The sequence below is a fragment of the Pteropus medius genome, unplaced genomic scaffold (genome assembly GCF_902729225.1).
Source record: "Pteropus medius unplaced genomic scaffold, Ma_sr-lr_union100, whole genome shotgun sequence".
NCBI lineage: Eukaryota > Metazoa > Chordata > Mammalia > Chiroptera > Pteropodidae > Pteropus > Pteropus medius.
In genome coordinates this window covers 1,668,471-1,696,463 of record NW_024352004.1, presented here as the reverse complement: position 1 = coordinate 1,696,463, position 27,993 = coordinate 1,668,471, and the positions used below count along the sequence as shown (strand labels likewise).

The following is a 27,993-nucleotide window of genomic DNA, read 5'->3' as shown; positions in this document are numbered from 1 at the left end:
ATTTTTGGTCCACAGCCCGTCCTCCTGTGGGGGGCATGGAGGAGGCTCTCTGTGCACAGGAGTGGGACCTCCCAGCCCGACCCGTCTTCTCCTACCCAGCAGCAGCAAAGGCCACTCTCCTCTCTTGCCTAGGACCCAGGGTCTGGGCCTCTCCTTCAGGTTGGCTCGGCTGAAATCTGCGCCTTTGGACTTAGCTCAGCCCTTCCTAGATCTGTCACCTGTACTGAGTGTACGAGGTCACCATAAGAGTGGCAGAAACAAGAAGGTAGGAGGCTGGGGGAGAATATGAGGGAAAGTGGGCCACAGAGCCATGGGTGAAAAAACCCCATACATCTGAAAAAAAAAAGAATTAAACTAAAGTAAAAAGCCATTCCCCACCCCAATTGGGCAGCAGCCCCTGAGGACCAGCCAGGAGAATTGGGGGTAGGGGATTCTCATCTTTCTCTCCCTCCCTAAACTCTCCAACACAACTTGACAACTTGCTGGTCCTACTGGCCATGGGGCTGCTTCTGCATCCGTAAGTGGTTTTGACAATTCCCTTCTGGATCCCCCACGCCAGACTTCTAGAGGTTACCTTTTAGGGCTGGGGGGTGGGAGGGCTCAGAGGAGGCAAATGAAGGCTAACCACCTGAGAACCTAGGGTGCCACAAGAGAAGGGTGTGGGCGGACTCTCAGCACCCAGAGTTTGTCAAAGACCGAGTTCTCAGTCAGAGAGAAAGAGGTGGAGGTGCTGGCCCTGCGCTGCATCACGGGGAGCCCTGTGGGACGTTTCTTTGGGGAGCAGAGGGAAGGAAGGGGAGGGGAGAGAAGGGCCGGGCGAGCCTCCCGCTGGAATGTTAACAGCTTCTGTTCTCCAAAGCAGCTCCCAGAGCGCCTGGCCTGCGGCTCCCGGCTGATCTGATAAGATGTGACAAGGCGGCCTGAAAAATGTTGAAACCTGTAAAATGTTTAAACCTGTTTTTTGTTGTGTTGTGAGCATGAGGTTTTTTTTTTTTCCCCTCAATTTCATAGGAAAGTGGAGTTGATTAGAGTAGAGCAGGGGGAGGGCGGGGTGGGGAGAGGACTGTCCCTTCAGCCAAATGGGGAGGCAGGATGCAGAGCAGAACGGTCAGACCTGGGCAGGAGGAAAGGAGGTGAGAACTGAGAGGAAGAAGAAGGGGGTGGAGAGGGAAAGAGGCCTGAGAAAGGGGGCAGAGGAGGGGGGGGGGTCTGCAGATCTGGCCTGTCAGCAGTTCTAGTTTGGATCCTCCTCAGGTCTGTCATCCCTCAACACCCCGAGAGGACACAGTGAGCTGTGGCTATCTTCTTTCAGCCAGGTACTGGCACAGGAAGACTCACAGGGGGACGGACGTTGAAGGGCCTGAGCCCAGAGAGAAGTGAAAGGGGCCCAGGCCTCGGGCCTTACTCCTGAGACCCCCACAGGGTCACCTGAGAGACACCAAGAGCACAGGTGGACAAATGTTTACAAGTGACCACAGAGGGGATACGCCTCCCAAGTGCACTTGCTTTGCCGAGCAGTTCAGAACTCACAGGAGCCCACATGGTCTCGCCCTTGTTCAGTAGAGACCTACCCTCCAGAGCTGAAAGCTGCGGTCCAACCTCCACTTTCAGACATGCAAAGGATTTATCATGCTCTGTTTTACAGATGAGGCAACTGAGATCCAAAGACATTAAATGGCTGGCTTGGGATCACAACGCTGCTGCCCATCAGTTTCAGGTAACTTTCTCAAAGTCCCCTCCAAATGTGCCCAGTCTTTCTGAGTGAGAGATATCAGGCATTCTAGAAACCAAGGTAAATGCTTAATAAAGGCCCAGTGAATAAAAGTCTCCACCTGAGACACTTCTCCTGCTGGTCTCTTGTTAGTTGGAGGGAGTTTGGGGGGACGATGACATAACAGTGCCCTAGAAAGGCTTTAGAAGCATTATATAAGTGGCCACACACATTGCTTATTCTGTCACAGTATCAGGCCATAGAATGTCCAAGTTCAGTGGGATCTTGAGCATTATCCAGTCCAATTCCCTGGGCAAACTGCAGCCTAGAGAAGCGATGTGACCTGCTCAGGTTTCCTCTGCTGGTTGAAGGCAGCACAGGGCAGGCCTCCGACCTGAGACCATGCAGTTCCTTCTTGAAGCCTCCGGTCTGAGGGCCGGGGCTTCATTCAGTACACTTGCGTTGTGTCCCTAGTATATGTAAGACACAGCTCCGCCCTCCTCAGAGGCCCCCGGCTGAGTGCAGGAGAGACATACTACAGGTGACCACCATCAGTGGCAGAGTGTGAGAAATCTCATTTGGGGTGGAAACCACAAGGAATGGGAATGCCGAGGGGAGAAGGACTGGAAAAAGCAAGGAAGAGCTCTTCCGTGAGGTGACATTTGAGCTGGGCCCTGAAGCTGACGTCTTCTGCCTTAGAGCCCTGCCATCAGTTTCTCAGCCTTCCACTCCGCCAATCAGATTCTAATTTAACCTGTTCCTAAACCACATTTGCATCTTTAGCTCATTTCAGCCTTGTAACACTTCTCCCGCTCTCAACGCCTCCCTAAGTTATATAAGGCAGGGCTCAGTCTCCCATTTTACAGATGGGGAAATGAAGGCCTTACAGGGTTCGGTTGCTGGTTCTGAGAAGCCATGTCTGCTGGTTCCTGGGTCAGAATTTTGCTAGGTTCCCACACTGCCGTAGCCTTCAAGCCCAGTTCTGGCAACAGATAAACATAGCTTGCACAGCCCTCGTGTTCACTTTGGGCTCCTATTCATCCATCAAAATCCAATCTTAAAATCCCCTCTTATCGTGTCCAGTTTAAACTGCATTTCCCAGCTCTTACATGTACCTCAGGATAACCTTAAACACATTCAATTAAATTGTCCATTGGCTCTCTGTCCACTAATGTTACGTTTTTTTGAGGGGAAGAATGATTTCATTCATTTTTGTATGTTGAGCAGAGTGCCTGGTTCGCCAGCCGACACAGCACCCCTACTCCTCTTGCCATACTGAGCAGCTCCACCTGTACCCTAGCCATCCTCCTCACCTCCCCCAGCCCCAAGGCAACCACCAGAACAAGCGAAGGGCAGGTGATGGCCCCTCTAGTTCACTGGGCCTTTCACACAGCTGCTGGCTCCATAGTCTGGAAATCCTTTGTTTGACTCTTAGCCCAGGAGGGAACATGGAAAACAGGGCTGCTCACCTGGGAGTTGACTCTCTGAGAAGCCAGCACCTGGTGTGTGTCCTCACTCAACAAACATTTACGATAGGCCTTGTGCTGGGTGCTGGGAGCACAGAGATATACATGGGGCACTCCTAGTCTTACAAGAACTCTCAGCTCAGCCTGGGGGCTGCCCTAGGGTAGCCCATCCTCCTCCCCTATGGGGACCCAGATGCCCACCTAACCTGCCTCACCTCTACACAGTACCGACCACTGGCCCTAGTGAGGACTGGAACCTTGAAGACTTCAGTTACCTACACAGTCCCATCCACTCTCTTGCACCATGTCCTTCATTAGACCAAGGACATGTATTTGACCAGCTGCGGCTAAGGTCCGGGATGCAGGCTGTGCCTTTATGATGCTCAGATCACTTGGGCTGGTTTTGAAAAATAGACATCTGGTCTCCAAAGTCAGCCCTGCTGAATCAGACTCTGAGGAAGAGTCTAGGAAACTAGATCGTTAAAAACCTCTCCCAGAGTGTGACAGTGGCACAGTATGAGATAATGAAATATAAAATACCCAGCATCCACCAGGGTACTTTGAATTTAGGAAATTCTCTGGCCAAAGAGGTTTAACCTGAATCTCTCCAAGTTTTTAGAAGTAAATTTCAGTTGTCAGGAAAAACACGAGGAATAAACAACCCAAATGCCACTATGGGAGAGCAACCAAACAAATTCAGAACGTGGGACAGTCCACAAGGCTACAGGCCTGAATCCTCAAAAAAATTAGTGTCATTTCTTTAAAGTATGTGTGTGTTGGGGAGGAATGGGGTGTTTTAGATTAATATTAACTTGAGACACAACAATAAAAAAAAATTGGAACGCAGTTTGAAAGTCCTCGACGCGAAGGCATTTTGAGGATAATTGGGGGAATTTCAATCACTAAGAATCATTAATTTTGCTAAGTGTGATGATGGAATGTGGTCACAGGGGTCATCCTTATCTTTTGGAAATGTGGGGGTGAAGTCATGATGGCTATAACTTACGCTGAAATGGTTCAACGAAAACCGTGTGTGTGTGTGTGTGTGTGTGTGTGTGTGTGTGTGTGTGTGTGGTGTGTGTGTGTGTGTGTGTGTTGGGGGATGGGGAGAGGGAGAAGAGGAGCGACCGGCAAAATGCTAAAACAGATGAACTAGGAAAAATATATAGATGTACTCGTGCTATTTTTTCTGTTTTTCTGATTGGCAGTATTCATAATGAAACTTTGAAGGAACAATAACAACCCAACGCCAACCATCTCCTGGGGACTTCTGGGTTGAACCCACACAGGACTCGAACCCGTGTCTTCACGGCACGAGGGCGGGGCGGTGGCGGTGTCTGGACCCCGCCCCGCGGCAGGTGCGCCCGGGTGGGGTGGGGCGGGGCGGGGCGGCGGCGGGGGGCGGAGGCGCTGTGCCACAGCCGCGCGCTCAGGGCGACGTCCGCTCGCTGCCTTCCCAGGTGGGTATTTCCCCGCGTTCCCGCGAGCGCTTCCTCGGCCTCGTACCCCCACGGCGCTGAGCACGCGCAGGTGAGAGCAGCCCTGCCCGGCACCTGGACTTCCCCGCTCGGCTTAGAGAGGCTCCCCGCGAGTTCAAAGTGGTGGCCGCCCCTCCCTCTCGGCCCCCTCCTCATCCGCAGGCGAGGCAGCTGCAGCGAGCCTCAACATCTTCCTTCGCGCTCCCCCAAATTCATCAGGCCTGCCTGCCGCCAGTTCCTCTGCAGCGTCGTTACAGTCACTCCCTCTGCCCTTTCTTCTCAAGGGCTCATTACCACAGGCGCCTGGGTTTTGCAAGCATTTACTCAGCACGTATTAGGAGCTGTATTCCGGGTCCAGGCAGGACCTCATTAAATGTTCCAGCACTCAGAGGGTAGGTCACTGATTCTCTCAACTCTGGCTGCGCGACAAATAGCACCCCCCTCAAGGGGGTGGCTTAACACTACCGATGCCTGGGCCCCCACCCTCAGAGAAACGGATTTAATTGGTCTGGGTGCCCCCCCACCTCTTTGTGGTATCCACCTTTCACCATCTGAAGAGGAGGCAGGGTGAAGAAGCATTGTCCTAGGTCACAGGCGAAGAAGCTCGTGAACCTGCCCATGGTCACGGGGCGGTGGGGTGGGGCGGGGTGGGGCGCGGAGCACAGCCCGCCTCCTCAGCCCTCTGCCATATGTGCCCGTGGGGCACGACCTCCTCTTGCCCGCAGCACCGGTCCATCCATTCCAACCAAGGTTTTGTCCACTTACTCTCCTGAAGTAGCCCTCCCTCATTGTCTCTCTCTTGGCCTCTCAGCAAATCTCCATCTTTACAGCAATGGAAGCAAAACGTTGTTGATCCAGGGCCCAGCGGCAAAGTGTTTGGGCATGCCCCTCCATTTACATACGCTTAGGCCTAAATCACACGCCAGCCACTGCACTCATGTTTCACGTGCGTTACAACACACATGCTAACACGTCCTGGAAAATGTCTATGTCAGAGGAAATCATTTCCTCCTACAACCTAATGTTTTATCTGGTGACCCCCTGCCCAAGCCGTCAACCCTCGCATCCTCTGTTTTTTCTGCCCTGATTTCCAGCTCACTTTTCTTAGCCTTGCAGCTGGGCATATGTGTTTGGGAGAAAGCAGAAATTCTCTCTGCAGAGATGCAGGATGCCAACAAACACTCTTGGGGTTCAAGTTACCGAGGCCTTTCTCTAACTGGGGTTCCGCATCTTTCCCCGTTCTTGCCCACAGCTACTTTTTTTATTTTTTATTTCTTGTCTAGGACTTTGAGTTCCCCACTCATCTCTCACAGGAAACGCTTTCTCTCCACAAGTCCATGGTGAAGCCCTCCTGTCGTCCACTCTCCTCCCCTCGGTCTGTACTCACTTCCTGTTCCCTCATCTCCCCTCACTGTGTAGAACACCCTGTCACCCCACCAGACCAGGCTTGTCCCCATACGAGTGCGGTGTCACAGGGAATATCTATATTTTCAGTTCTGTGTTCTAGTCACATCCATTACAAAAGTTGAAAAGAACTTCTTCCGGGGAAACACGCTTTGTTTTCCCTGATGAAATCATTACCCGCCCCCCCACACACACAAATAGCAAACGTTTAAAATAAAAAAACTTAATGACCAATTTCTCTACAAATAGGACATGAGTTCAACACGAGGGGCAAAATATCAAAGCAGATTAGCTTCAGTTAAACTTTCCTCGGGAATCACCCTGGCCTAAGAGAAGGCCAGAGTCACCACAGACAGGAGGAGGTGCCCAGAAAACACTGGGGAGATGAGGTAAGAGGGACACTCAGAGCTGTAAATGAAATAAAGGGGCATACCCACTGGTGAATAATGTAATGGGAGCTGTATTTATCTGGGTAGAGAGTGGCTAATAAGGTCACGAGGAAATAATTTACTGAACTCTGCTATAAGTAAGTTCTTGAGGGAACCAATTTACTGGACACTCAGAATGGTTATTATTAATAATAATAGCTAACCTTTATTGAGCCTTTACTAGGGCCAGGAGCCACGTAAAGCACTTTATATAGAATACATCTTTTAATTTGCCAAAGAACCCTATGAGGTTATTATTATCCCTATTTGATGGTTGATGACATGGGTTCAGAGAGGGTAAGTAACTTGTCTAAGGTCACACAGCTAGGATATAGAGTTGTTGAGATGGCTAATAAAGCAATGAGGGGAGACTTTTATTTGGACAAGGTCTGAAGGGAGCATGTTGGTGGAGGGCTGATGGAGGAGGGGAAGGAAATACTCAGGTCTGTCCTGCTTCTCAGGCTGCTTTCTAGATTTACAGCCCTGTAAATTCAAATGCCAGGGCCCCTGCCAACTGATCTTTTTTCTTTTGAATGTTGTCACAGATCTTCCACACTTGAGGTTTATTTCTCTGTTATATCATACAAGGTCAGACCCCACCCAAGACATTGACACATGGGGAGGAGACCTCTACTGAGGGCAGGAGGGATTTGTGTGTGAGACAGAACACATGGTTTCAGGACCTCTTCCAAGAAGCCAAACCCAACAGATGTTGACAGATGTGAGCATCAAGTTCCCAAGAGAGGGCAGGGTGAATGACATAGGTTCGAGCACCTTCCAGTTTGCAAAGCATTTTCCCACAGTTTCTCTCAACGGCCCTGAGAGGTAGGTAGTATCTCTTTGCCAGTGAGAAAACTGAGGTTCAGACAGGAGACCAGAAGCCAGTAAGTGGAGGTGGGGTTTGACCTTCTGCTCCCCATCTGTCCAACCCAAATCGCTACTATTTTTGCTATCTTGCTCTGTGTAGGTCCCACCCTCTGGTGATAACGGGTTCATTCCAGCAGAATGCATTTATTCAGCATGAACAGGCATGAGGGAGAATAACCAGGACAGCATCACACTCCTTCACCTGGAGGAGGATACGATCTGATGAGTAAGCCGCGTGCACAGGAACAGAGGGCATGAGCAAGGAGACCAGCTCACAAACCGTCCTGGTAGAGACAGAGGGACCAAGTGAAGGAGGACATAGAATGAGAAGGGGAACAGATACTCCATGAGACCTCAAAGTGGGGTGTGGGCTTGGAAGTGGATTTTTGTGCCCTGAAAGAAAAGGAAGAGGAAGGGCACTTCGGGGACATTGATGTGACACAAAACGCCAGAATTCAAGGAGCAAAGAGGGAAGGCGACCAGGGCCTGAGGTATCAGATGATAAGTTTCGATCCCACAGGCCTGAAAGAAACTCAGATCCCTCAGAAAGGAGCCTGTCAGAGCTAGAAGGAAACTAGGGGTCACCTGGCCCCCAAACAAAGGCCAATGAGAGGTGATAGGACCATGTTCACACCCGCTGGCTCTGTCTGTAGCCCCAGTCTGGGAGTTCACTTGGGATCCCGTGGGGCTGAGGAGCCAACGAACTCAGCCAACTTCGAGAAGGGGTTCTGCCATGTCTTTATGGAATTCAGATTCTCCTTTGTTCATAGAACACACTGTACCACCATGGAGAGGATAAAAATCTAAAATTCAACACCTTATCAGATTCTCACACTAGTCAAGCTTTTGATAGAGCAGTTTATAAATTCCTGAGACTTCTCTTTCCAGTCTGGAAAGATCTCAGCCCCCTTCTCACTCCCTCTGCCAGGTTCACCAGCTGCTTCCAGTCATGGGTGCCTTTGCCTGGCGACACCTCTGTCTCTCTGAGACTCCTGTGTCTGTCCTCAGGTGCTCAGGGAATAGTTGCTACCTAGAATGAAGCCCTCCAACCTCTCTGCTTCAAGATAAACAGCCTCTGGTATGTGCATCTTAAACCCCCTACGCTCACATCACTGCATTTAGCTCCTCTCCCAGGACCCCCCATCTCACTTCTATCTGTAGCCAGACCGAGATGGTGCTAGAATAAAGCCCTGGCCAGTATGGAAAGAAGGTAACAGTGGGCCCTGTGACTTCTGGAGTTCTTCTCCTAAGTGGGGAAGAATAGAGTCAGTCTATGGGGGCCGAGAAGGGCAGAAGGCCCATGGGGGGTCAGAAGTGGGCTTCCGGTACCGAGGCCCCTTTTATAACCATGCCTAACCCATGCCCGCTTCTACTTAGGAATTTTTCCACGTTTCACCTGGATAAACTAACTGCCTGGGTAAAAGTGACCACAGGTGTCCTGCCCGCAAACGTTTCCTGGGCACACACAGGGTGCTGGGAAAGGTGCTGGAGACACTGACACCAAGCTGAACGCCAGGACCTTTCGGCCCACTCTGCAGCACTATGGACTCACCAGTGACTTTTCTACCATGTATCTCAAAGTGAGTCCCGCCCCAGTATCTAACTTGGGTAAAACAGACAACCCCTAGGCCTCTCAAAGAACTCGTTCTCACTTACTTACACACACTCTCACTAACGCCCATACGTGTGTGTAAACCCAACCATGCAGTGCCTTGGGTTTCCATCTCCTTGGGAAGGACAGAGGATTAAAAAGAAAAAACTGATCAGGTTCTCAGTGGGTTAATAACTGGTGAGAAGGATTAGAGGAGCTGCCCAGTCTCTGAGTAATAAGCAGCACTGCCAACACACAGGCCGGGGCCGGCTGGTCTGGCTGACCTGAGTCCTGGTCCCATTGCTACCACCCACTACTGTGTTCCTTCAGGAGGACTCAGCTGCCTAATCAGAAAGATGGAAACGTCACCTGCTTCAAAGAGGCTGGAGGGAGGAGTCATTGAAATAATGCAGGCCAAGCTCTTATCACAGTCTTAGCACAATAAATGGTGGTCGCTATTGTTATAACTGCTAACACAGGCCAATGCCAATCCTGTGCCAGGCACTGTTTCATGTGCTTTACACATATTAACTCATTTAATCCTCCCAACAATTCTGTAAGGAAGATACTGCTATCGTCATCCCCATTTGGACAGAGAAATTGAAGTGCAGAGATTAAGTAATTTGCCTGAGGTTCTCCGGGTAGTTAGAGACACATTCAGTCTGGCTCCAGAGCCTGCAGGCTTAACCACAGTGTTCTAAATCCCTCTGGAAAGAGTCAGAAGAGAGACCCATCATTCAGCAGCTAGGGACCGAGCACCCACTTATGGGAATACACAGAGGTGAGTGTGACAGGGTCCCTGCCCTGCAGGGGCTCCCAGTCTCACAGCGAGATAGATGCCTAAAAAGAAAATTACAGGAGGCTAATTGCAGAAGAGTGATTCATTCCACCAGGGGCGATGGGGGCAGGCTTTGCGGAAATACCGTAGAGAGGGTCTGACACTGGCCAGATAGACCCGCGTCCCCAGGGTGCGAAGACCAGCTGGGCCTGGTTTCTGACTGTCTCAAAGGAGAGGAGGAGATTCAGCTGGATGAATGACTGATTGGCTGATTGTTCTGTTCATTCATTCATTCATTCATTCATGCATGCATGCATGTATGCAGGCATGCATGCATTCCATTCAGGCTCCTTTGGAATGGGAGTTGAGGACTGAACTAGTTCACATAAGATGATTTTTAAAAGTCAGGAATCACAGCCACATTGCTGAGAAGAATAAGTCCACAAGGACAAACATATGTGAGAGGAACCGGAGAATCTTCTAGATCACATTTCCCAAAGGAGTAACAGCTATTACTTGGGGGAAAAAACAGGCTCGAGGTTACATACTTTTGGAAAACAGATTAAATTTAAAAAAAAAAACAAAAAACAAGGGTCATTCCTGCAGGGCCTCTCAGTGTTGCTAATATGCTAATGAGATCATAATATGCTAATGAGCACCATTAACACCAAGAGGCTGAAAGTAGCAGGTGGCACTTCCCAAACTTATTTGACCCAATCAGCCCTCTCAATAGGATTATGTGAGATTGGTGTAAGAAGCACACTTTGTGATGTCCTGCTCTGGTCCCAAAATGCGAACAGAATTGCTAGGAGAAAGGGTGGAAGTTAGGCTGGAAGAGTCCCAGGAAGGTGGCAGCTCTGAGCTGGATTTGGAAAAAATCCTGGGAAGGTCATGGGCAGGTAGACAGGTAACGGGAAAGATTTTTTCCATAGGGAAAACTCTTTACAGTGGAGGCCAGAGGAAGTGGAGTTTTGCCCCAGGGCAGGAAGGGAGGAAGAGCAAGGGCCCAGGCCCGACTACAGAGATCTGAACTGGAGATGTCTGCCACATCTGGTTTCTGATGTGTGCTGAGGAGCTCAGGGCTTTCTTTTATGAATGGAAAGAGTCCAGTGTTTGGATAAAGACTTAAGGTAAGGATTCACCTCTGGTCTTCTCTGAAGTGGCACCTGAGAGATGTTATTGCTGAAACTCAGCAGGGAGAGGACCAGGAGGCGCTGTGCCCCGGCCCTGGTGGGATGGGCCCTCCCAGATGGATGGCGGGCAGGATGTTCACGGCCCATGAGGGTCATTTAAGGAGCAGAAAAGGAAGAGGTGGTGAAGGTGGGGACGTGAGGCAGGGAAGAGAAGTCTGGAGCTCCATTAGCTACTTTTGCCCCTGTCATCAAATGGCCAGTGATGTCCTCCAGCCCTTAAGTAGACAATATGAGGAGCTTGAGGGACTGAAAGCTGAAGTCAGGGAGGATTTCCACCAGACACACAGACAGGGGCCATATATTCTTCCAAATGCATGTGTCCACATGAACACCAGGGTCCCAGCCCTGCCTCTGTTGCTCCCAGCTCTAGAACCTTAAAGCAGTCCCATCTCCGCCAACGAAGACTACAGATCACTTTTTGTATCTGCCAGGTTGTCAAAAATGAAGTCACCTGATTCTGAGTGTCAGTGAAAATGTGGAGCAAAGATGACGGTGCACATGCTCACAGACTCTTTGGAAAAGTTTGGCATCAACTTGCAAAACAGGACATTCGCACATCCTACAACTCAGAGTTCCACTCCTGGTAGGTACCCCGTGAGCCACTCTCCCACAAGAACGCATCAAGACACTCGTCCGTTGACAGGAGATGGAATAGACAGATGATCGACTATTATACAGCTGTGAAAATGAAGACACTCCAGTAATATCCAATAACATAGTCTGAAATTTAGAAACATAATACAGAGAGAGAAAAGCAAATTATAGAAGATTGCATATAGTATAACACCATTTTTATAATGCTTAAAAATAAGCAAAATGAAACGTGTGTTGTTTAGGCAGCCTTAGCTGGGAAAACTACTATTTTAAAGTAATGTTATAAATATGCAAAATTCAGGATGTGGTCATGTCTGGAGAGAGATGGAGGATGGGATGGGGAGGAGCCTACAGGATTGGGTTTGGTTCTTTAGGGGTGCGATGAGGCCTAGGTTTTCATCTTATTAATATGTCCTCCTTAGTATATGGTATGTTTTCTCCTTGTGTATGTTAGGTATCTCATAATAAAAAAAAAATTGTTAGCAGTTTACAATAAAAATATTTAAAAGAACAAAACGTATTACGTGGCCTCTCTCTGCCTCAGTTTCCTCTCATTCCTTCTTATAGTTTAGCAGGCCCCTCTCACCCGAAGGTTGGATGCACACCATAACTACATCTGTGGGACAGCCTGCATCCCAACCAGGCATCCTGTACCCCCAGCCAAATTTACCACTGTGCTTAGCAGGGCTGAAATGGCCAAGGTCTAAGTCATTAACTGGGCCGTGTTAAACCTGCACACGCCAGTCCTTGGAACCCCAGTAAAGACTCCAATAGCCACCACATTTGATTTGCCCTTCCCTCCCTGAGAACTAGAGGCCTTTGTGAATATTTTGGCTGAACAGGACACCAGGACACAAGGTCAGGCCAGAGTCCACATTGTCTTGGTCCACTGAGTCACATGCCCATCACTCACTTCTTTCCTCACACAGATTAGTTAGATGGGACAAACCAAGATAAAGTGTATGGCTTTCCCTGAGTTTTGGAAGGAATTCAGTTCTTTCTGTTCCAAAGAAGCCTGGCCTGGGATAGAATATTTTTATAACCCTTGCGACATTGAGATGCCTTTCAGAAATCCTTAATTCATTCAGTACTATTCACCTTTAATTCAGTTTCCTGTGTATTATTTCATTTCTTCCTCACAACTACCCTGAGATTAGGGGTTTTACCCTTGTTTTACAGATCAACAAATTGATATTTTTAAGAAACCACCCAAAGTTCCACAGCTATAAAGTAGCACATCTGAGATTTATACCAAGGCCTGTCTAGGCCCAAAGCCGACCCTCTTTCTGGAACACCGGGCTGCTTCCCAGTACAGAGGCTAGAAGCTCAAGAGCTGGACCCTCAGGAGAATCACAGAGTGAGACAAAATGCTGTCCCAGAGTGGGAACCAGCTGAGCCTGGACGTGAGCCTGGTGCATTGGCCAATGAACCAAAAGAATTACCAACTGGACTCCTGACATATTCAGGATGACGTGTGAGACTCACTAGGGATAAAAGACATATAAAGCAGAATCCTGCTCTCAAGAGGCTGACTCTCTAGTTGGGAAGACAAGACAGATGGGCATGAAAAGGTAACTAATGACAACAGCCAGTAGGTCTACCCGGGAGGACCTTGTGGAGACCATGGGAATCCAGCTGGCGTTGGAAAACTCAGCCTGTGATGGGTAGGTGACTCTCAACAGTACCCCTTCCTCCCGTGACCCATCTTAGAGGACTCACCGTATGCCCCATGCTATGTGTGATGATGTGGGTGTAAAGGTGATAGAGACCTGGACTTGCCCGCAGAGGGCTCACAGTCGAGTCAATGAAACAGATATGCCCAGAAGGGGGTAAGCTGGGGCCCGGTGCTGAGGGAAGGCTGCACAGAGGAAATGGAGTCTGAAGTGTCCTTCGAAGAATGAATGGGAGAAGTCATTCCAAGGGAAGGCAGGGGCAAATGGCAAAGATCTGGAGATAGGCAGTACTACGAGAATAACACAAATTATAAAACGAGATTAATGATAGCAAAATGTATGGGCACCAGGCCCTGTGCTAAGTCTCACAGTAGCCCGTGTTTTACGGAAAGAAAACTAAGGCTCAGAGAGGTTCAGGTCATCCAGGAATTAAGGACAGAACTATCTAGAGCCTAGGACTGATGTCTCCTAAAGCCCATACTCTCTTCCAGAAGAGTGAAAGCAAGTCTTAGGGTGAGGTTATGGGAGTGGGAGACGAGTTAGGGTGGAAAATTGGGAAGGGGCTAGATCATCATGGGCCATGCTAAGGAGTGTGGAACAATGCAGTCAGAGCTGCTAGCTGAATGCTCTTCTGATTGGGCCATTTAAAAACAACAAACCCCACCAGACACAAAGAAAGATCCTTTGAGGCTGAGAATGGGTAAGACAAAGCCCCAGTTTAACCAAAAGAGACTAGAAGGTTAAGAGGTGACCATACACTGTGAAGGAGCTAGAAGTGTTGATGATGTCTTAGAAGGTAGCGTGACTCTGCTAAGGAAAGAACGTAAGATGATACGAAGATGGAGAAAGCAAGCCTTCTTCTGGATTCTGTACCAGTCAGACACTGGGAGACCCCGTGTCCCATCCAAGTCCCCAGGCCTGGCTGGAACATTCAGAGAGCCTGGGGTGAGAGCACTAAATAAAGGTTCATCCACAGCGTGCCCAGTATTTAAAAGTTTCATGTCATGTTAACAAACTGTTAAATATAATATATTCTACCCAACTCAATGAGCAGTACACTTACAATTTATGTATTTTCCTATATGTATATTTCAATAATAAGTTTAAAAATCCATTCTATCATCTTGGCAAAATACTTCATTCACCACCTGGAAGGGGAGGTTCTCCACAGAGTTCTGTGCTAGAAAAATGACATGAGAGAATCAGCTCCAAACCTACAATCTGCTTACCCCTGCTCCATTCCACACTGGACACCCCACTGAACCCCCAAGCTCCATTCACGAGCCCTGTAAACAGCCTCCCCTTGACATCTCTTAGCTGTAAGGGCACCCACTCCAGCAGCATGGACTGCTCTGATGGAATGAACCCCAGGCGGAGGTCTGCACAGCCCAGAAGTTGGCTCATGGCCATTTGAGCAAGACACCTAAGGGGCCTGAGTACCTGGAGCCTGGTTGGGGTGTGGGATGTGGGCTCTGAGTGGATACGACCCCTTGGACCCCAGAATCCTTGCCCTGTGAGGAGGAGCATGGCCTTAAGATACCAGAGTGAAGCCCTCTAAATGAAGTGCCTGCAGCAGGACCCCCTTTGTCCTGGTCTAAATACAGTTCTGTGAGTCGCCACATGTGCAAAAAGATGTAGAGAAGCAGGTGACAGATAAAAAAGGGAGAACAAGGTGGTGAAGGGTGTGCAGAAGGCTGGGTCATCTGAGAGGGATTTTTCTGGAAAAGGGAAGACTCAATGAGGAATTAGACTGGTCCTTGAGTGTAAGCTGAAAATCGACAGTGATGCTCATGTCCCCAGGGGACCAAACGAGAACATCAGGGCCTGGACTAAGTCAGGAAAGATTGCAGTCAGACCTAAGGAGGAACTTCCTGACCGACGGGCTGTGGCATCACCAAAAGGGCTGGGAGCCTTAGGCGGCTCATGTTGTGGTTGGAGCTCTGGGATTTGTGGAACCCTGGGCAATAAAGTGGCTCTTTTGGGGGCCTCAGTTCCCTCATCTGTAGAATGAGGATAACAAGAGTACCTGCCTCCTGAGGCCGTTGGAGGATGAGCTAATGTGTGTGTTATGTTTCCTCAGCATGTACCACACACAACGAATTAGTCACTGGCCCTTAAATCCTGCCTCCCATCTCCTTACTTGGGCTCTGTGAGCCTTGATTTTCTCACAGGTAAAATGGGGAATGAAGATGCTGACCCCTTAGGACAGTTTTTACTTCAAGAATGGTGCTGTGGTCACAGACTCCATCCTTACTAAAAGCTGAGGAAGGCTCCAGAATCTCTGTTGCAGAAGCTTTAGTTAAGACAGAGGACGCCGGGCCTGTGGTTGGGCATTCTCTCCTGACGTCAAGGGGCTTGTGGGGTGGTCTCCAGAGGTGCTTCCAAGGGCAGGAACAGAGAGTTGGTGAGAAGCTACTCGGAGCTGAGAGGACACCTGGGCTCCCTGGCTGGCCGCTTTCCTCTGTCCCTCGTTGAGGCTCCATCCGTGAATGGGGGCTTGGCACCTCCCAAGCCAAGCCAGTGCTCCTCTAGGGTTTTGCTAATGGGAAGGGCCTGGCTGGCAGTGAGGGACCCTGTGAGCTTGAGCCCAGCCTTCCTCTGCTTTACCTTCCTGCCTGTACCTTCCAGTGACAGCAGTCCTCGTGATGGCTGTAGAGACAGGGGGAGGGGTGGAAGCAGCCCAGATGGAGAAACATAGTTGATGTCACCTACACAATGGCAGCACTAGCTCTGGCTGGCTTCCAGGGCAAGGAACCAGATGTGAAGGGAGCCGAGGAAAGAGGAAAGCACTATCGTTGGCCAGAAACGAGAGAGCTTCTCAAGAGGATAATTATGTACCAACTTCAAGTTTAGAATGAAGCAGATCATGGAGAAAAGATGGTGACTTCTTGAAGACAAAACTTTTATACGCTTTTGAGGAGAAAGCCAATGATAAACAGAAAGAAACTGATCAGAATTCTTGCAGCCCAAAACTAAACAGTCAGGGCCAACTCCCTAATATAGCAAAATTTATTGTTTTTAATTTACGTGCACCTTGCCTCTGTCCAGAAAGGATTTAAAGTGGCTGACAGCAAATACAATGAATATTTATTGAGCATCTACTATGTACTTGCCAGGCACAGAGAACACAGAAGTGTGCATGACAGTGCCTGCCCTCTAAGGATCTTATAATACAAAATACATGAGATTAAGTAATAAAATGAAATAGAAAATCATCATGAAGGTGAAGGGGAAGACAAATAAGCCAAGTCAAGGTCAATACAGGTACAAGGATTGAGCTTCAAGTTTGACACTGGGTTTTCTAACAACTGGGAAACTTTATCTGAAAGGAGAAAACATGCTAGTTTTTCATGGAGAAATAAAGCTAAATATTGAATTGTAAAGGTCAAGTAAAAAGTTATCTATATCAGAGATACTAACACAAGAATTGGTTTAGGCAAGAAAGAGTATTCCAACTGTTTTCTGGTATCTGTATGATGGAGACTGGATGCAAAGGAACAAAGCAGACAAAATAGAATGATAAAGCTTCTAGCTGGAAATAATGGGAGGGGTTATGTACTCTACTTCCCTCCTGTTTCACAGGTGAGAAAATGGAGACCCAGAAAGCAATGATTTGCCCAAGGCTACCCCACCCTAGCCCCTCGCAACACAATGGTCACTTAGTCGCCATTGCCAGCTTGAGGACATGTGGAAAGTTTGCCAGTGACTTGCACATGTTCCCAAATAAGAGACCCCCATCCAGAGGTTCAGAAATAGAATTATGAAATCCAAAGCAGCAGCCCTCAAGTTGAAGGTCAAATGCAATGTTGCCTCAAAGCCATCCTTTGAGGAATAAGGAAGACTATAAGTAAGTAAGTTCTTGCCCCAAATAAGAATTCCTCTTTTAAGCCTGACTTAACAGTTGGAATACTCTTTCTTGCCTTTTTGGTGTTAGAAGGAAAGAGCTTTGGGCCCAACAGGGCAGGGGTTCAGAGTATAGGCTGCGTGACCTGAGTCCTCACCTGTAACATGGACAGAGTTTGGTTTTGAATCATGATGTGTGACTAGGGATCAGCCCATAGATACAAACATACTGACCTATTTCTGGCTGGAGAAGCAAGTTCCACCTAATGGGATTTTTAAACTAAAGGCTTAGACGCCAGAGAGTGGTGTGAGCTGGTGAATGTGGGGGGTAGAAATAGTACACGTATAGGAAACATTTGCAAATGGAGCTGGGACGGAGAAAATAATCCCAGGGAAACTGAGTCTATGGAGACAAGGCTTACCTCAGCCTCTGGGATGGCAGCCTACTCAGGTCAGGGGCCAGCGGGCACGAGGTTCAGGTGCCTTTCAAAGTCAGCAGAAGCAACGTGCCCTGAGCCTCGGGTCACGCCCGGGGATGAGGTTTTTATTCATTCTGCTCGTTCAGTCTATTCGTGACACTGTCATGATTCAAGTGTACAACTGGCACTCTCGGAAACTGCCCTTGCCCATATGCCTTTCCAGGGCGTGCGACATGCAACACAGGGTTGTGCTCTTATTTACTAACCCCTACTGTATGCTGTGCACCAGGGGAGGGGGACCGAGGCGACCAAAACACAGACTCTCCCTTGGGGGGAGGGCACCTGCAGTCTAGGAGAGGAAAATAAGCCCCCCAAAGCCCATGGTAGAAGGCAGTGCAGTCTGTCCCATGGGGGAGAAGAGGAGGGAGTGATGACATCTTCCCTGCTCTGAGGGCAGCAGTTCAGGAATCTAGGAAAACTTCCCGAAGAAGAAGGGTTTTGATCTGAGTCTTGAAGGCAAAGTAGAGTTTCAGCAGTTGCTTGTGGGGCAGGGAGAGAGGGGTTGGCAGAATATCTCAATGAACAGGCACAAAGGGACGTTGGGGGGTTCATGGGGGATGACGAAACGTACGACTGACAGGTGGGTAGAGGCCAATTCTAGGGAGTCTCAGAGCCAGACAAGAAGTGGGGAGCCATGGGAGGTGTTAGAGCAGGGGAGAGACAAGCTCAGGAAACCAGGCTGGGCAGCAGCGAGGAGCCCGACAGGCTTCAGGATGCTGGCTCGCTGCACTGCCACGGCCCGCGGCTGGTTTTCCTCACTGGCCCAGCTGGCTCTGGCAGATCAGTGGGACTCTGTGCCCAGGGACAAGTTTTGCAAAATGGCCCTCCCCACAGACCTGGGTTCTGGGTCCTGTTGCTCCCATCCCCCCTCCACCCCAACTCCCTCTCTCTCTCTCTTTCCTCTCTGTTTTTCCAGCCTAACTCAAGTGAATGGTCTCCCAGTTGGTGAGTCCTTATCTAGGTGACCACAGGCCTCAGAAGAGCCCCTTCCAGCTCCAGCTCTTTCCCCTCAGCCCTCCTCACATCTACTCACATCTCCCACCATTGCATCCTTGCTTAGAAATCCTATTCCATGTTTGGCAGAGCCCAGGTGAGGCCCAAGATCTCTGTATCAGGTCAGAAGGGCTCTCAAGCCCCATGCCCTCAGCTGCGAACCTGGGTGTGCCCTGTGCCCACTTGGCCTCAAACTTTTGCTCCCTCCGCTGGGTGCTCCCCACTGTACCTCATGACCCCCACAAAAGGAGCTGAGAAATCCCCTGTCTGGGCCCCATTCCTTCCTCCTCATCTGGAAATACTAACTCCTCAAGCTCAGAGGCTCAGGGCGTCCTGATGGGTCCATTCTAGCACCCTCTGACCAAAGGCTGGCTCTCACTCCTCTTTTCCAGTAGGAACCGGCAATGGCGTTAACTTTTCTAGAAAGAACGAGATGCTTCTCCAAGGGCTTTCGTAAGGAGTATTCCTTCTTAAGTTCTTGACAGACCTGCAGGTTTGTGTTATTATCATTGCCCATACTGCAGATGAAAAAATAGAGGCCTGGGGAATAGAGACCCATCCATGATCTCACAGCTGTTTGAAGTGTAAAGTTTCATGCCCTGGCACTCCCCAGCCTGCCCTGAGGGCAGCTCTCAGTGCCAACCCCCTACCAGGCACAGATAATCCAAATAGCCGGATGACCAGAATCGGGGGTTGAGATCTCAGAGCTGGAAGCCCAAGGCCAGCAGTGTGTCCAACTCCAATCTTAATGAGGCCCAGAACAGTGAGGTAACTTGCCTAAAGTCACTAATAACTAGTGGCAAAGCCAGGTTTTAGGTGCCCTCACTCCCTGCCCAGAAGCCTCCCACCACCCCATACTGCCCCTCTTGTCTGAGTGTACTTCTGCATCTCCGTCCTTCTCGAGATGGATGGGTGTGCCTAACATTTCTGGAATTCACTCCACACACATAATGAGGCCATTTTGAGAAGGCCCGCCTCAGGGGGAACCAGAGAGCTGTCTAGTGTCCCCATCTTGACCCCTGCCAACTCCTCCTGGCTGTACACGCCAAGCTGCAAACAAATAAACAGACCCTATTGGCCTGGGCTTCCCTACCCCCTGCCCTCCCCCGCCCCCTCCCCGACACACCTTTCTAGCCTCAAGAACTAGGGGCGGAGTTTTGAGGTTTCAAAGCCTCTAAGAAGGCTGCCTGAGCACTAAGAAGCGGTAGAGAGATGTCAGGCCGGTTGCTGCATAGGTCACTGTTCATAGAGGGAATCCAGATGTCACTACAGCAGGTGACTGCACAGAATGGGGCTGCTCGTCAACAGTGCAGAAGTGAGTGATTTGGGCTCTAGCAGTTGAACTGTGGTGACTCCCTGAGATGTTAGTTTAACATGTGGATAGGAAAGTTTCTCTCCCTCCGATACAAGGCTGATCCTGCCTGGAGACCCTTCTAGATCTAAGGCAGCCATCGTGCCCACATACCTCAGGTTGCCTAATATCAAAGAATTGGGTTTTGACCTCTTAGACAGAGCTTAGTCCTCAGCTCCGGCCTGTGGCCCACTGAGAATTCAACAACAGAAAAGGAGCCCACTTGAAGGAAGGACCCAGAAGGAGCCTTTGGATAGGGCTCCGGAGAGAAGGTGTGAGGTTGCCACCCTCAGGAAGATTCTAGAACCCCTCTGCCCAGGTGGGTTAACTATTCACCTGCCCAGAAGCAGGGAGGAGACCAAGTGATCTTTCCCAGGCGGTCCTATGTCCCAGCACTTTCTGTATCCCTGACTCCCTTGGAGGAGTCCCAGGAGACCGGCCTCTGGCCTCTTCCCTTTTTCTCCACGTCCTGCACCCCACAAGCTCTTCCTGCTCTCCCAACCTAGTCCCTCATTGAGGACAGAGAATTTCTTCTTCAGTGCAGGAGAAAGAGGGACCCTGCTTGGAGTTGGGGCAGCTCCCGGGCCAAGGCCCGGAGGGGGAGGGGGTAGAAGTCATTCCCCCTGCTGTCGCCCCACTCATACCTCCACCCCCCAAAGAATGTAATTAAGCAGCAGGCCTCTGCCAGGAGCCAAGCTTTCTGCCTTCCGTCTATAAATCACCTTCTGAATCATCTCTCAGCTCCTGGAGGAGCAACTTCTGTTCGGGCTGCTTCAGGCGGCCCCAGTGCCACTCCCCCCCTCCAGTAAGCCTGCCTCCCCCACCCCTCCTTGGCCCAGCCCAAGGTGGCTCCTGGTCCCAGCTGGAAATGGCAGTGGCTGCAAGAGTCTGGCAAGCCGTGGGGTGGGAGGAGGGTAGGAGAGACTCCAGTGCCCTCTTTCCCTTCCTTTCTCCTTTCTGGGCAGGCGAAGAGCTGAGTTCAGGTCAGCCTGGCCTAGCTCCCTCAAGTTAAGGATAGAGCTATATGCTCATAGTCACCAGTGCCAAGTACAGTGTGGCAAGCCGACTCTGAGGATAAGAACAAAACTAAGCCAGGTGGGGCCAATCCGGGAGGACTTCTTAGAAGAGGCAAGTTTAGATCCAAGACTTAAAGAAGTCAAAATAGCTTGCAGATGGGGTGAAAATAACATTATATAGTACTTTCTGTATGCCAGACATTATTCTAAGAGTTTTATATGTATTCACTCATTTAATCTTTACGACAATCCTAAGAGATAGAATCAATCATTATTATCATCTTACAGATAGGGAAATTGAGATTCAGAGAAGTTAACTTGCCCTAGGTTACCCAGATAGTACATGAAAAAGCCAGACGTGAATGTGAACATTTGGGGGAAGTGAGGTTTAGAGGTGCAAGCAGGCTGGTTTGACAGTAGTGGAGCTGCCAGTTCTGGGATTTAGGTCAGATGGGGCTGCCGAAGTAAAGGGCTGGGCTGCCTAAGACAGGCTCTGAATACTTGAAATGGGTCCGGGAGGGGTGGTGGAAGCAGAGTCACAGGGGGAGTGACACTGGGGCCACCTGGAGCTCCATGCTTCACAGCAATGAATTAATCAGGACTCTGAGAGGCAGGAGGGACCCCTCAGTATGGTCTAGGTAAAAGAAGCCCAGAGCAGGCAGGGACTTGAAGTACAGAGAAGGAAAGGGACGCATCCTAGGTCACACAGCCAGTCGGTGGCAAGCTCCTAACTCTGACATACGTCTCTCCACTCTCGGCTCTAAGTACTTCCTGTCACACAAGATGATATGAATGTATAGATGTAATATCGGATTGGCCCTAACCTTTGGAAGAGGCACACCTCCTCCCCCACCTAAGGACAGAGGGTAGGTAATGTCTTTCTCTCCTTGGTGGCTTTAGAAGGATTCTGTGGCTCACAGGAGGGTGGGTAAAAAAGACGAGAAGAGCAGAATCTCCTCAAACCCTGGGCTCACCCCATTCTGAAGCCAGAAAGGTTGCCCTTCCCACTCTCCCTGGAAGCATCTGTTAATTGTATCTTCCTCTGAGAAGAGTCACCTCTCTTGCCACAAATCCCGGCTCCTTGTCCCTGCCCAGACTAAGTAAGTATTTAAAGTCGAGAGAAAACCCCAAGGTCATAGCTCCCTTCCCCCACCTCATGTTCATATCACCTTTTCAATTCTACAGCTGCCCAGGTACTGTTCAGGTTTATTAGCACTAAGTTCTGTAGAGAGCAGGATGAGAGACACTTGCCTGGCTGAGTCTACTCTTTGGGGATTTCCACCTAGAGCCCTTTCTCTTTTCATCAGTGACTGAGCATGCACTCAGATGCCAGAGAGTGTGGGCGCTGGTGGGGTCTGGCTGAGTTTGCCACTGGGAAAGCTGTAGGGATGGAGGACAGAGTGCCCACTGGGACTGGGCACCATGGTCTACCCTCTGCCTCTTTTGACCTTCCCCCCTTCCGACCGGGCAGTTACTCCACACTCAAGCTCCTCAGGATCCCTGGGGCAGGGGTGATGCTCAGGGTCCAGACTCCATCCATGGCTTACCTCTTAGCCCTGGAGCTGTTGACAAAATGCTGTGAGATTCTGGGATAACTTTCCCTGACAGCTACCCCTTCCCCCATGCCTACCCCACACATTAAAGCAGGTTCTTCCAAAAACATAACTCAGCTACAGGTACCTAGTATTATTATAATGTTTGACCTGTTGTGGCTTTTTTTTTTTTTTTTTTAAAGCAAAATGTGGTCCCATAGGAAGAATACAAACAGATCAGCTGCCACTTTTGCTCCCTTTGGACCAAGCTCCACCCACAATGGGGGTGGGGTGGGCTGGAGGGCAGTTAACTCACTTCCAAGAGACCTGGATTAATTTCCCCACCACATCCCCCCAGGGAAAGGCCTGCCCTAGAAGGGAGACCACCCGCTTAAAGCCTGGCCATTCGATCTGGTATCTGCCCATCTGTCTGTCTGTCTGTCTGTGGGATCAACAGCCTCCAGCCAGCTCAGCTCTTCGCCAGCCCCAGCCCAGCCAGCTGTAATTCCTGCCTGTTACAAGTGTTAACACCTGGCCTGGGGGCCTTCCTCCCCCGCAGTCTCCAGGTGCCTCTCTGGGCCCAGCCCACTGACCCCCACAGGGTTTGACTGAACATGTTCACAAGCCTCAGAGAGGCGGGCGGAGGTAGGAGTGGGTGAGGGAGGCAGAAGGACATCTGACAGATGGGGAAACTGAGGCAGGCTCTTGAGTTGAGAAATGGGTCTCAGGTATATTTCCCAGTTCACTGCCCTTGACTTCTGTAGAAGACTCCCTGCCCCCAGCTGTGAGTTGGGGCAGGCTGGTGATCCCTGGGTGAAAGCGGAGGAAACAGAGGCCCCAGATGTGTGGTCACATAGAGGTGGAGTGTGCTCTTGACCCCCATCATTACCCCCTTCCATCAGGGCCTCTGGACTGTAGCAGACACTAGGCTGGGCCCTAATAAGATACTTCATATTTCCCCCGAAGAAGGAGAAGAAAGACAAGTTCCTCCACCAGGCTCTAACTGCAACTGACAAGAAGAGTTACAGAAATCAGGGCTTGCTGTCACCTCTTCCCGTCCCAGCTCTGCCACTACCTGGCTGCAGGGGTCTGGAACACATCTCCTCCTTCCATGAACCTCTCTGTCTTAGGCCTCTCATAGCTCTACCTTCTGGTCTACCTTCTCTCAGGGCTGGGGCCTGACCAGTGCAGGACATGGGGATAGAAATGACTTCTTGAGGGGTGGCATAGACAGAAATCCCAGCTAAAGGATTTTCCCTATAATTCTCTCCTGGGGAGTATGTGATCTGGGTGAGCCAAAGAGGGCAGCCATGATAGGCTCAGATGCGAAAAGGACTGGAATCTGATTGCCGGGAGGGGGAGATGGGAGGGCAGAATGAGTGAGAACAGGAATCTGAAGCCTATCCACTCTACCACCCCTGTCCCAGCAGCCCTGGCCCTGGTCCCAGTCCTGAGAAGGTGACTCACCCTCCACCCCAGCTCGAAGACCAAAGGCAATCAGCCTCGGAGGGGAGGGCTGCTGACCACAGTTCTCAGGAAGACAGGATGATCTTGTGCCAAAGAAGGCTCTGCACACCCTGCCCCTTACCGCCCAGCTGTGGCCCTTGCAGCTTCCTTGTTAGACCTTTGTCTCCTGCTGGACTGTCCCTCCAAGACCATGAACACCCACCAAGCACCCAATCTCGGGATGTCATTCACACCCAAGGGTCATATGTGTGCAAACATAGCCGCAGGCCCAGCCATAGTCACTGGCACTTGAGGACAGGGTCACAGGCAGACTCAGAGACAACCCTCACACTCACACTTACAAGCACAATCAGGTCATGGGCACGAGCACTGATATCCACGCACAAAGACATCTGCGGGGCTTTCCCCTTACATTGCCACGAAGGCATGTGCGTGTGCACACACACATGCATGCACACATACACGCACACAACATTCACATGCCCAGTCATGAACACAGTCATGCAATGTCAAAAGCAGACACAGGTGCTGACCTCGACATGGGCATAGATAATTCTAGACTTTCTCTGTCACACACACACATACACACTCATAGGATCAGCCACTTGCTGACACTTGTATGCAGACATAGCACACCCTGTCACCAGCCACAGATGCCCCAGGCCATCTCACCTGAGTTCACATCCACAGTCACACAGTTGCAGGCACAGATACTCCTGCACACGGAGAAGCACTAGTGTACCGATGACACTCCTTAGGTTCACAGACCCAGAAAACACGCACACACACAGGTCTCTCCTCTCAAACAAAGCAGCATCCCTGTCCCTGAACCCCCAAACAATCCATGTGTCCAGCATTATGTTAGGGCCAATGCCCTTTCTTTCCAGGTTTTTCCAACATCTTTCTATAGGGTGTGCCTATCTAGATGCTCCCCGATACACCATGACACACCAGACTGCCACCCTCCCTACAGGCGCTGCCCCAGGAGGTGCCTCCTCCAGCTCATAGTGTAGGGGAACCTGGTCTCTCTTCCTCATCCTGGCAGCCTGTAGCATTCCAAGCCTTCTCTTCCTACCTTTCCCATGGCCAGGGTCCCTGTGAAGGCAGAGAACAGCATGTCCTTAGCCGGCGGGGGTCAGGGAGGGCCAGAGACGCAGGACTGGTTTTCACAGCGGCCTTCCTCACAACCGGCAAAGCCCCCATCCCAGAATCCCAGCTGCCCCTGCCACCCCCACAGACTTCTTTATGTACAGGAGGCCTCAGGCCAGCCCAGCGCCGCAGGAAGGATGGGCTGGGCAGAAGAAAGACTTGGGTGTCTGTCCTGGAAGCAACTCTCGGCACCCTCTAAACAGAGACCCTTGGTCATGCCCTGCTCACTGCCCTGCTCCTGCCCCCAAAAACACCCAGACACAAACGCTACCACCCCCAAACAACTGGAGGCAGTCTCAGGGTGTGGCCCCCCAATCTGCTGTCTCTGCCTCCTCTATCCTGGGCTGAGGAGGGGGTGGCAAGGCAGGGAAAGGGGAACACGCAGGTGGCACCGCACTCTGGTGGCACTCCTGACTTTCACTCCAGGGGCCATAGCCCCTTTTCTTACTCACAGATCCCAAATTCTTCCTCCTCACCTCCCACCCCCCAGGCCGAGGCTCTCCTACATCCAGGAGGGGAAGATTCTTTAATTAAAGTTTTCCGGAATGCAGGGGGCTGGAGACTGAGGAGAGGCGGGTGTAATTTAGAGAACTGGTTTCAGTGTGTCTTTCCCCTCTGGCCTCTGGGACCTGCAGGGGAAGGGGGGCGATGGGGCTGCTTGGAAAACAAGGGGACTCCCTGGAACTGGAGCTCCCAAAGGGTTGTTTATTCCTCGATCGGCTCCCCCATACACGCACACCCCCCAAAAACACCGTGCTAGGTTTCCCGGCCTTATTTAATAAACATGTCTTTTGCGTCCGCATTTCTCGGGGGTAGAATTCTCCTTTCCCTCTCTCCCTTTCTCCTCGGTCCTCGGTTTTCCAAAAGGAACGAATTTGACATGGAGAATTGGGTTTTTGGTCAAAGAACAAACCCACCCTCCTTCTGAACAACTACATTTTCAAGGATCCCTCCTTTCGCCAGGATGGACAAGCAAGAAATGAATAAAATCCGAATTCAATGGCATCTCGGATCAGCAAATACCACATTCACTTCTGAGGCTCAAGATGAATCTAGAGCAGAGTGGGGAGAGTCTGATGACCCCCCCCCATTCCCCTGCCCCTGAAGCCATTGGGGTCTGAAATATGAAGGCAAATGGGGGTTATTGTGGGGAGATCTCTTGATGGAGACGCCGGCAGAGGTGGGGGTGGCAAGGAAGGAACAGGATGATTTTGCCCATGAAGACCCCAAAATGGAGAAGAGGAGTGGCTGGGCCCCAGGGACTGCGCTAGATTTCCAGAAACCCAACTGCAAGCAAATGGAGGGTCTTCGGGGGGGCCCCCCCGATTGGGATGGGTGGATGGTTAGGATCTAAAAACAAGAGACCTCCTTAGTCGAGGGAAGTCCTCTAGCCTCTGCAGCGAGTAGCAGAGAAAATGGTGATTATCAGAGAAGCCAGGAGTTGGATTCTGAAGGCGACACCAGCAGAAAATCCAGGAGGGGTGGTCGGGTGGGGGTGGGGGCTGGAAGGAGGCACAGAGAAAGGAGCCCCATGCCTGCCAGCCCCACCCCAGCCAGCTACCATCCAGGACTCGGTGAAGAAATCGGGCCGCGGGCAGACAAGAGGAGAATCTTACCACCAAATTGGGTAGCCGGCGAGGACCCTGGTGCCACAGAGCAGGAGGCCGAGGAGCAGCCCGAGCAGGTGGGGCTCCATTAGAAGCAGCGCCGAGGAGGAAGTTTGCCCGCGACCATGAAGAGGGGGAGCGACGCCCCCAATAGTTGGAACAAAGTCCACTTGAGATTGGAAATGACTTTCGGGCTTGTCAGAAGCGCACCTCCACCCGCAGCCTCCCCCCTCCCGAGCCCAGCGCTGAGCAGCCGGGTTTGAGGATGTCAGCGAGCAGCCAATCAGCGCCCGCGGCCTAAGGTAAGAGATGAGTCTGTAGTTCAGCCTGTCAATCACGCGCCCCTCCCGCCTGGCCCACGAGTCGGGCTCCGGGAAGGGCATCGCCCAGTAAACTTGGGTAAAGCCCGCGCCCCGGACACAGTGAGAACTTGGGGGGACACGCACGTTGGACCCTCTGCTGGCCCGGTACCGCCGCGGCCCCCCGCCATCCAGGTTTTGGGAGCTGGGGCTTTGACGGGGGCGTTCACGTGGTGGTGCCCTGTTGGCGTGGGCATGGATGGGTGGCTTCTTTTCTCTCGGGGGACCGTGACCCCTTGGGACTTGGGCCCGTGAGGAATCGACAGTAGAAAGCACAAAAATGTTTCAGAAGCCTCGCTCGGGCAGGTCAAGATCCGAGGGTCGCGGCAGGGGTTGGGAAATGCAACCTCTCTTAGCCTCCAGCCTCCCGAGCCCGCGAGGCACCCGCCACTCGACCCAGCCGCAGGAGGTCGCTTCCCGGGTGTCTGAGAGGGGCGCAGAGGCGTCCGCGGAGGCTCGAAGGTCTGGCTGCGGGCGGCGCCGGGGGACAGAGCCGAGTGTCATTTGAGTCTTTTGTGAGGGATCAGATCGGTATCGGGACCTCCTGCTGCCTTTGCATTTCCTGCAACTGACACCAGCGGCCAGTTGCATTTCCTGCTCTGGAGCCGGGTCACTTTCTCCTCCTTGAGGGGTTCAGACCCGGCCTCCAGCTCGAATCAGAAGCACGACCCACAGTTCAATTTGGATCTTGTGGATGAACCATTTTGCGGCGGGCGAAACGCAGCGGCCCCAGCAGGGAGCAGTTGGGGTCCTCGGAAGATCCTGCTTCTCTCACCCCCCCGCCCCCCGCCCCACGCCCGCCCAACTTCCCTGCTTGAAGCCCTTTGCTTCAACCTAGAGTTTGGCGATAACGCCCCTTTTCCCTCTGTGGACACCAAATGCACCCAAATACTCCACCGTTTTTACCATAGGTAAAAAGTCCTTTCAACCTCCGTGGGTTCTTTCTATTCTCTCGCTTTCCAGAGTCAAGGAATTAGGTCTCAGCCCTGAGTGATGCTGAGATGGAAGGCAGAC

The 27,993-nt window shown here is 51.1% G+C and overlaps 1 protein-coding gene across 1 annotated transcript in view; it reads right to left on the bottom strand.

Annotated features, from left to right (window-relative positions):
- WNT3 (Wnt family member 3) overlaps window positions 1-26,822 on the bottom strand; it is a 45,578-nt gene extending 18,756 nt beyond the window's left edge. The window contains exon 1 of the mRNA XM_039846805.1: window positions 26,630-26,822. Within this exon, the coding sequence (XP_039702739.1) occupies window positions 26,630-26,709 (80 nt within the window). The 5' untranslated portion in view covers window positions 26,710-26,822. The remainder of the gene's footprint in view (window positions 1-26,629) is intronic.
- Between the last annotated feature and the right edge of the window lie 1,171 nt (window positions 26,823-27,993).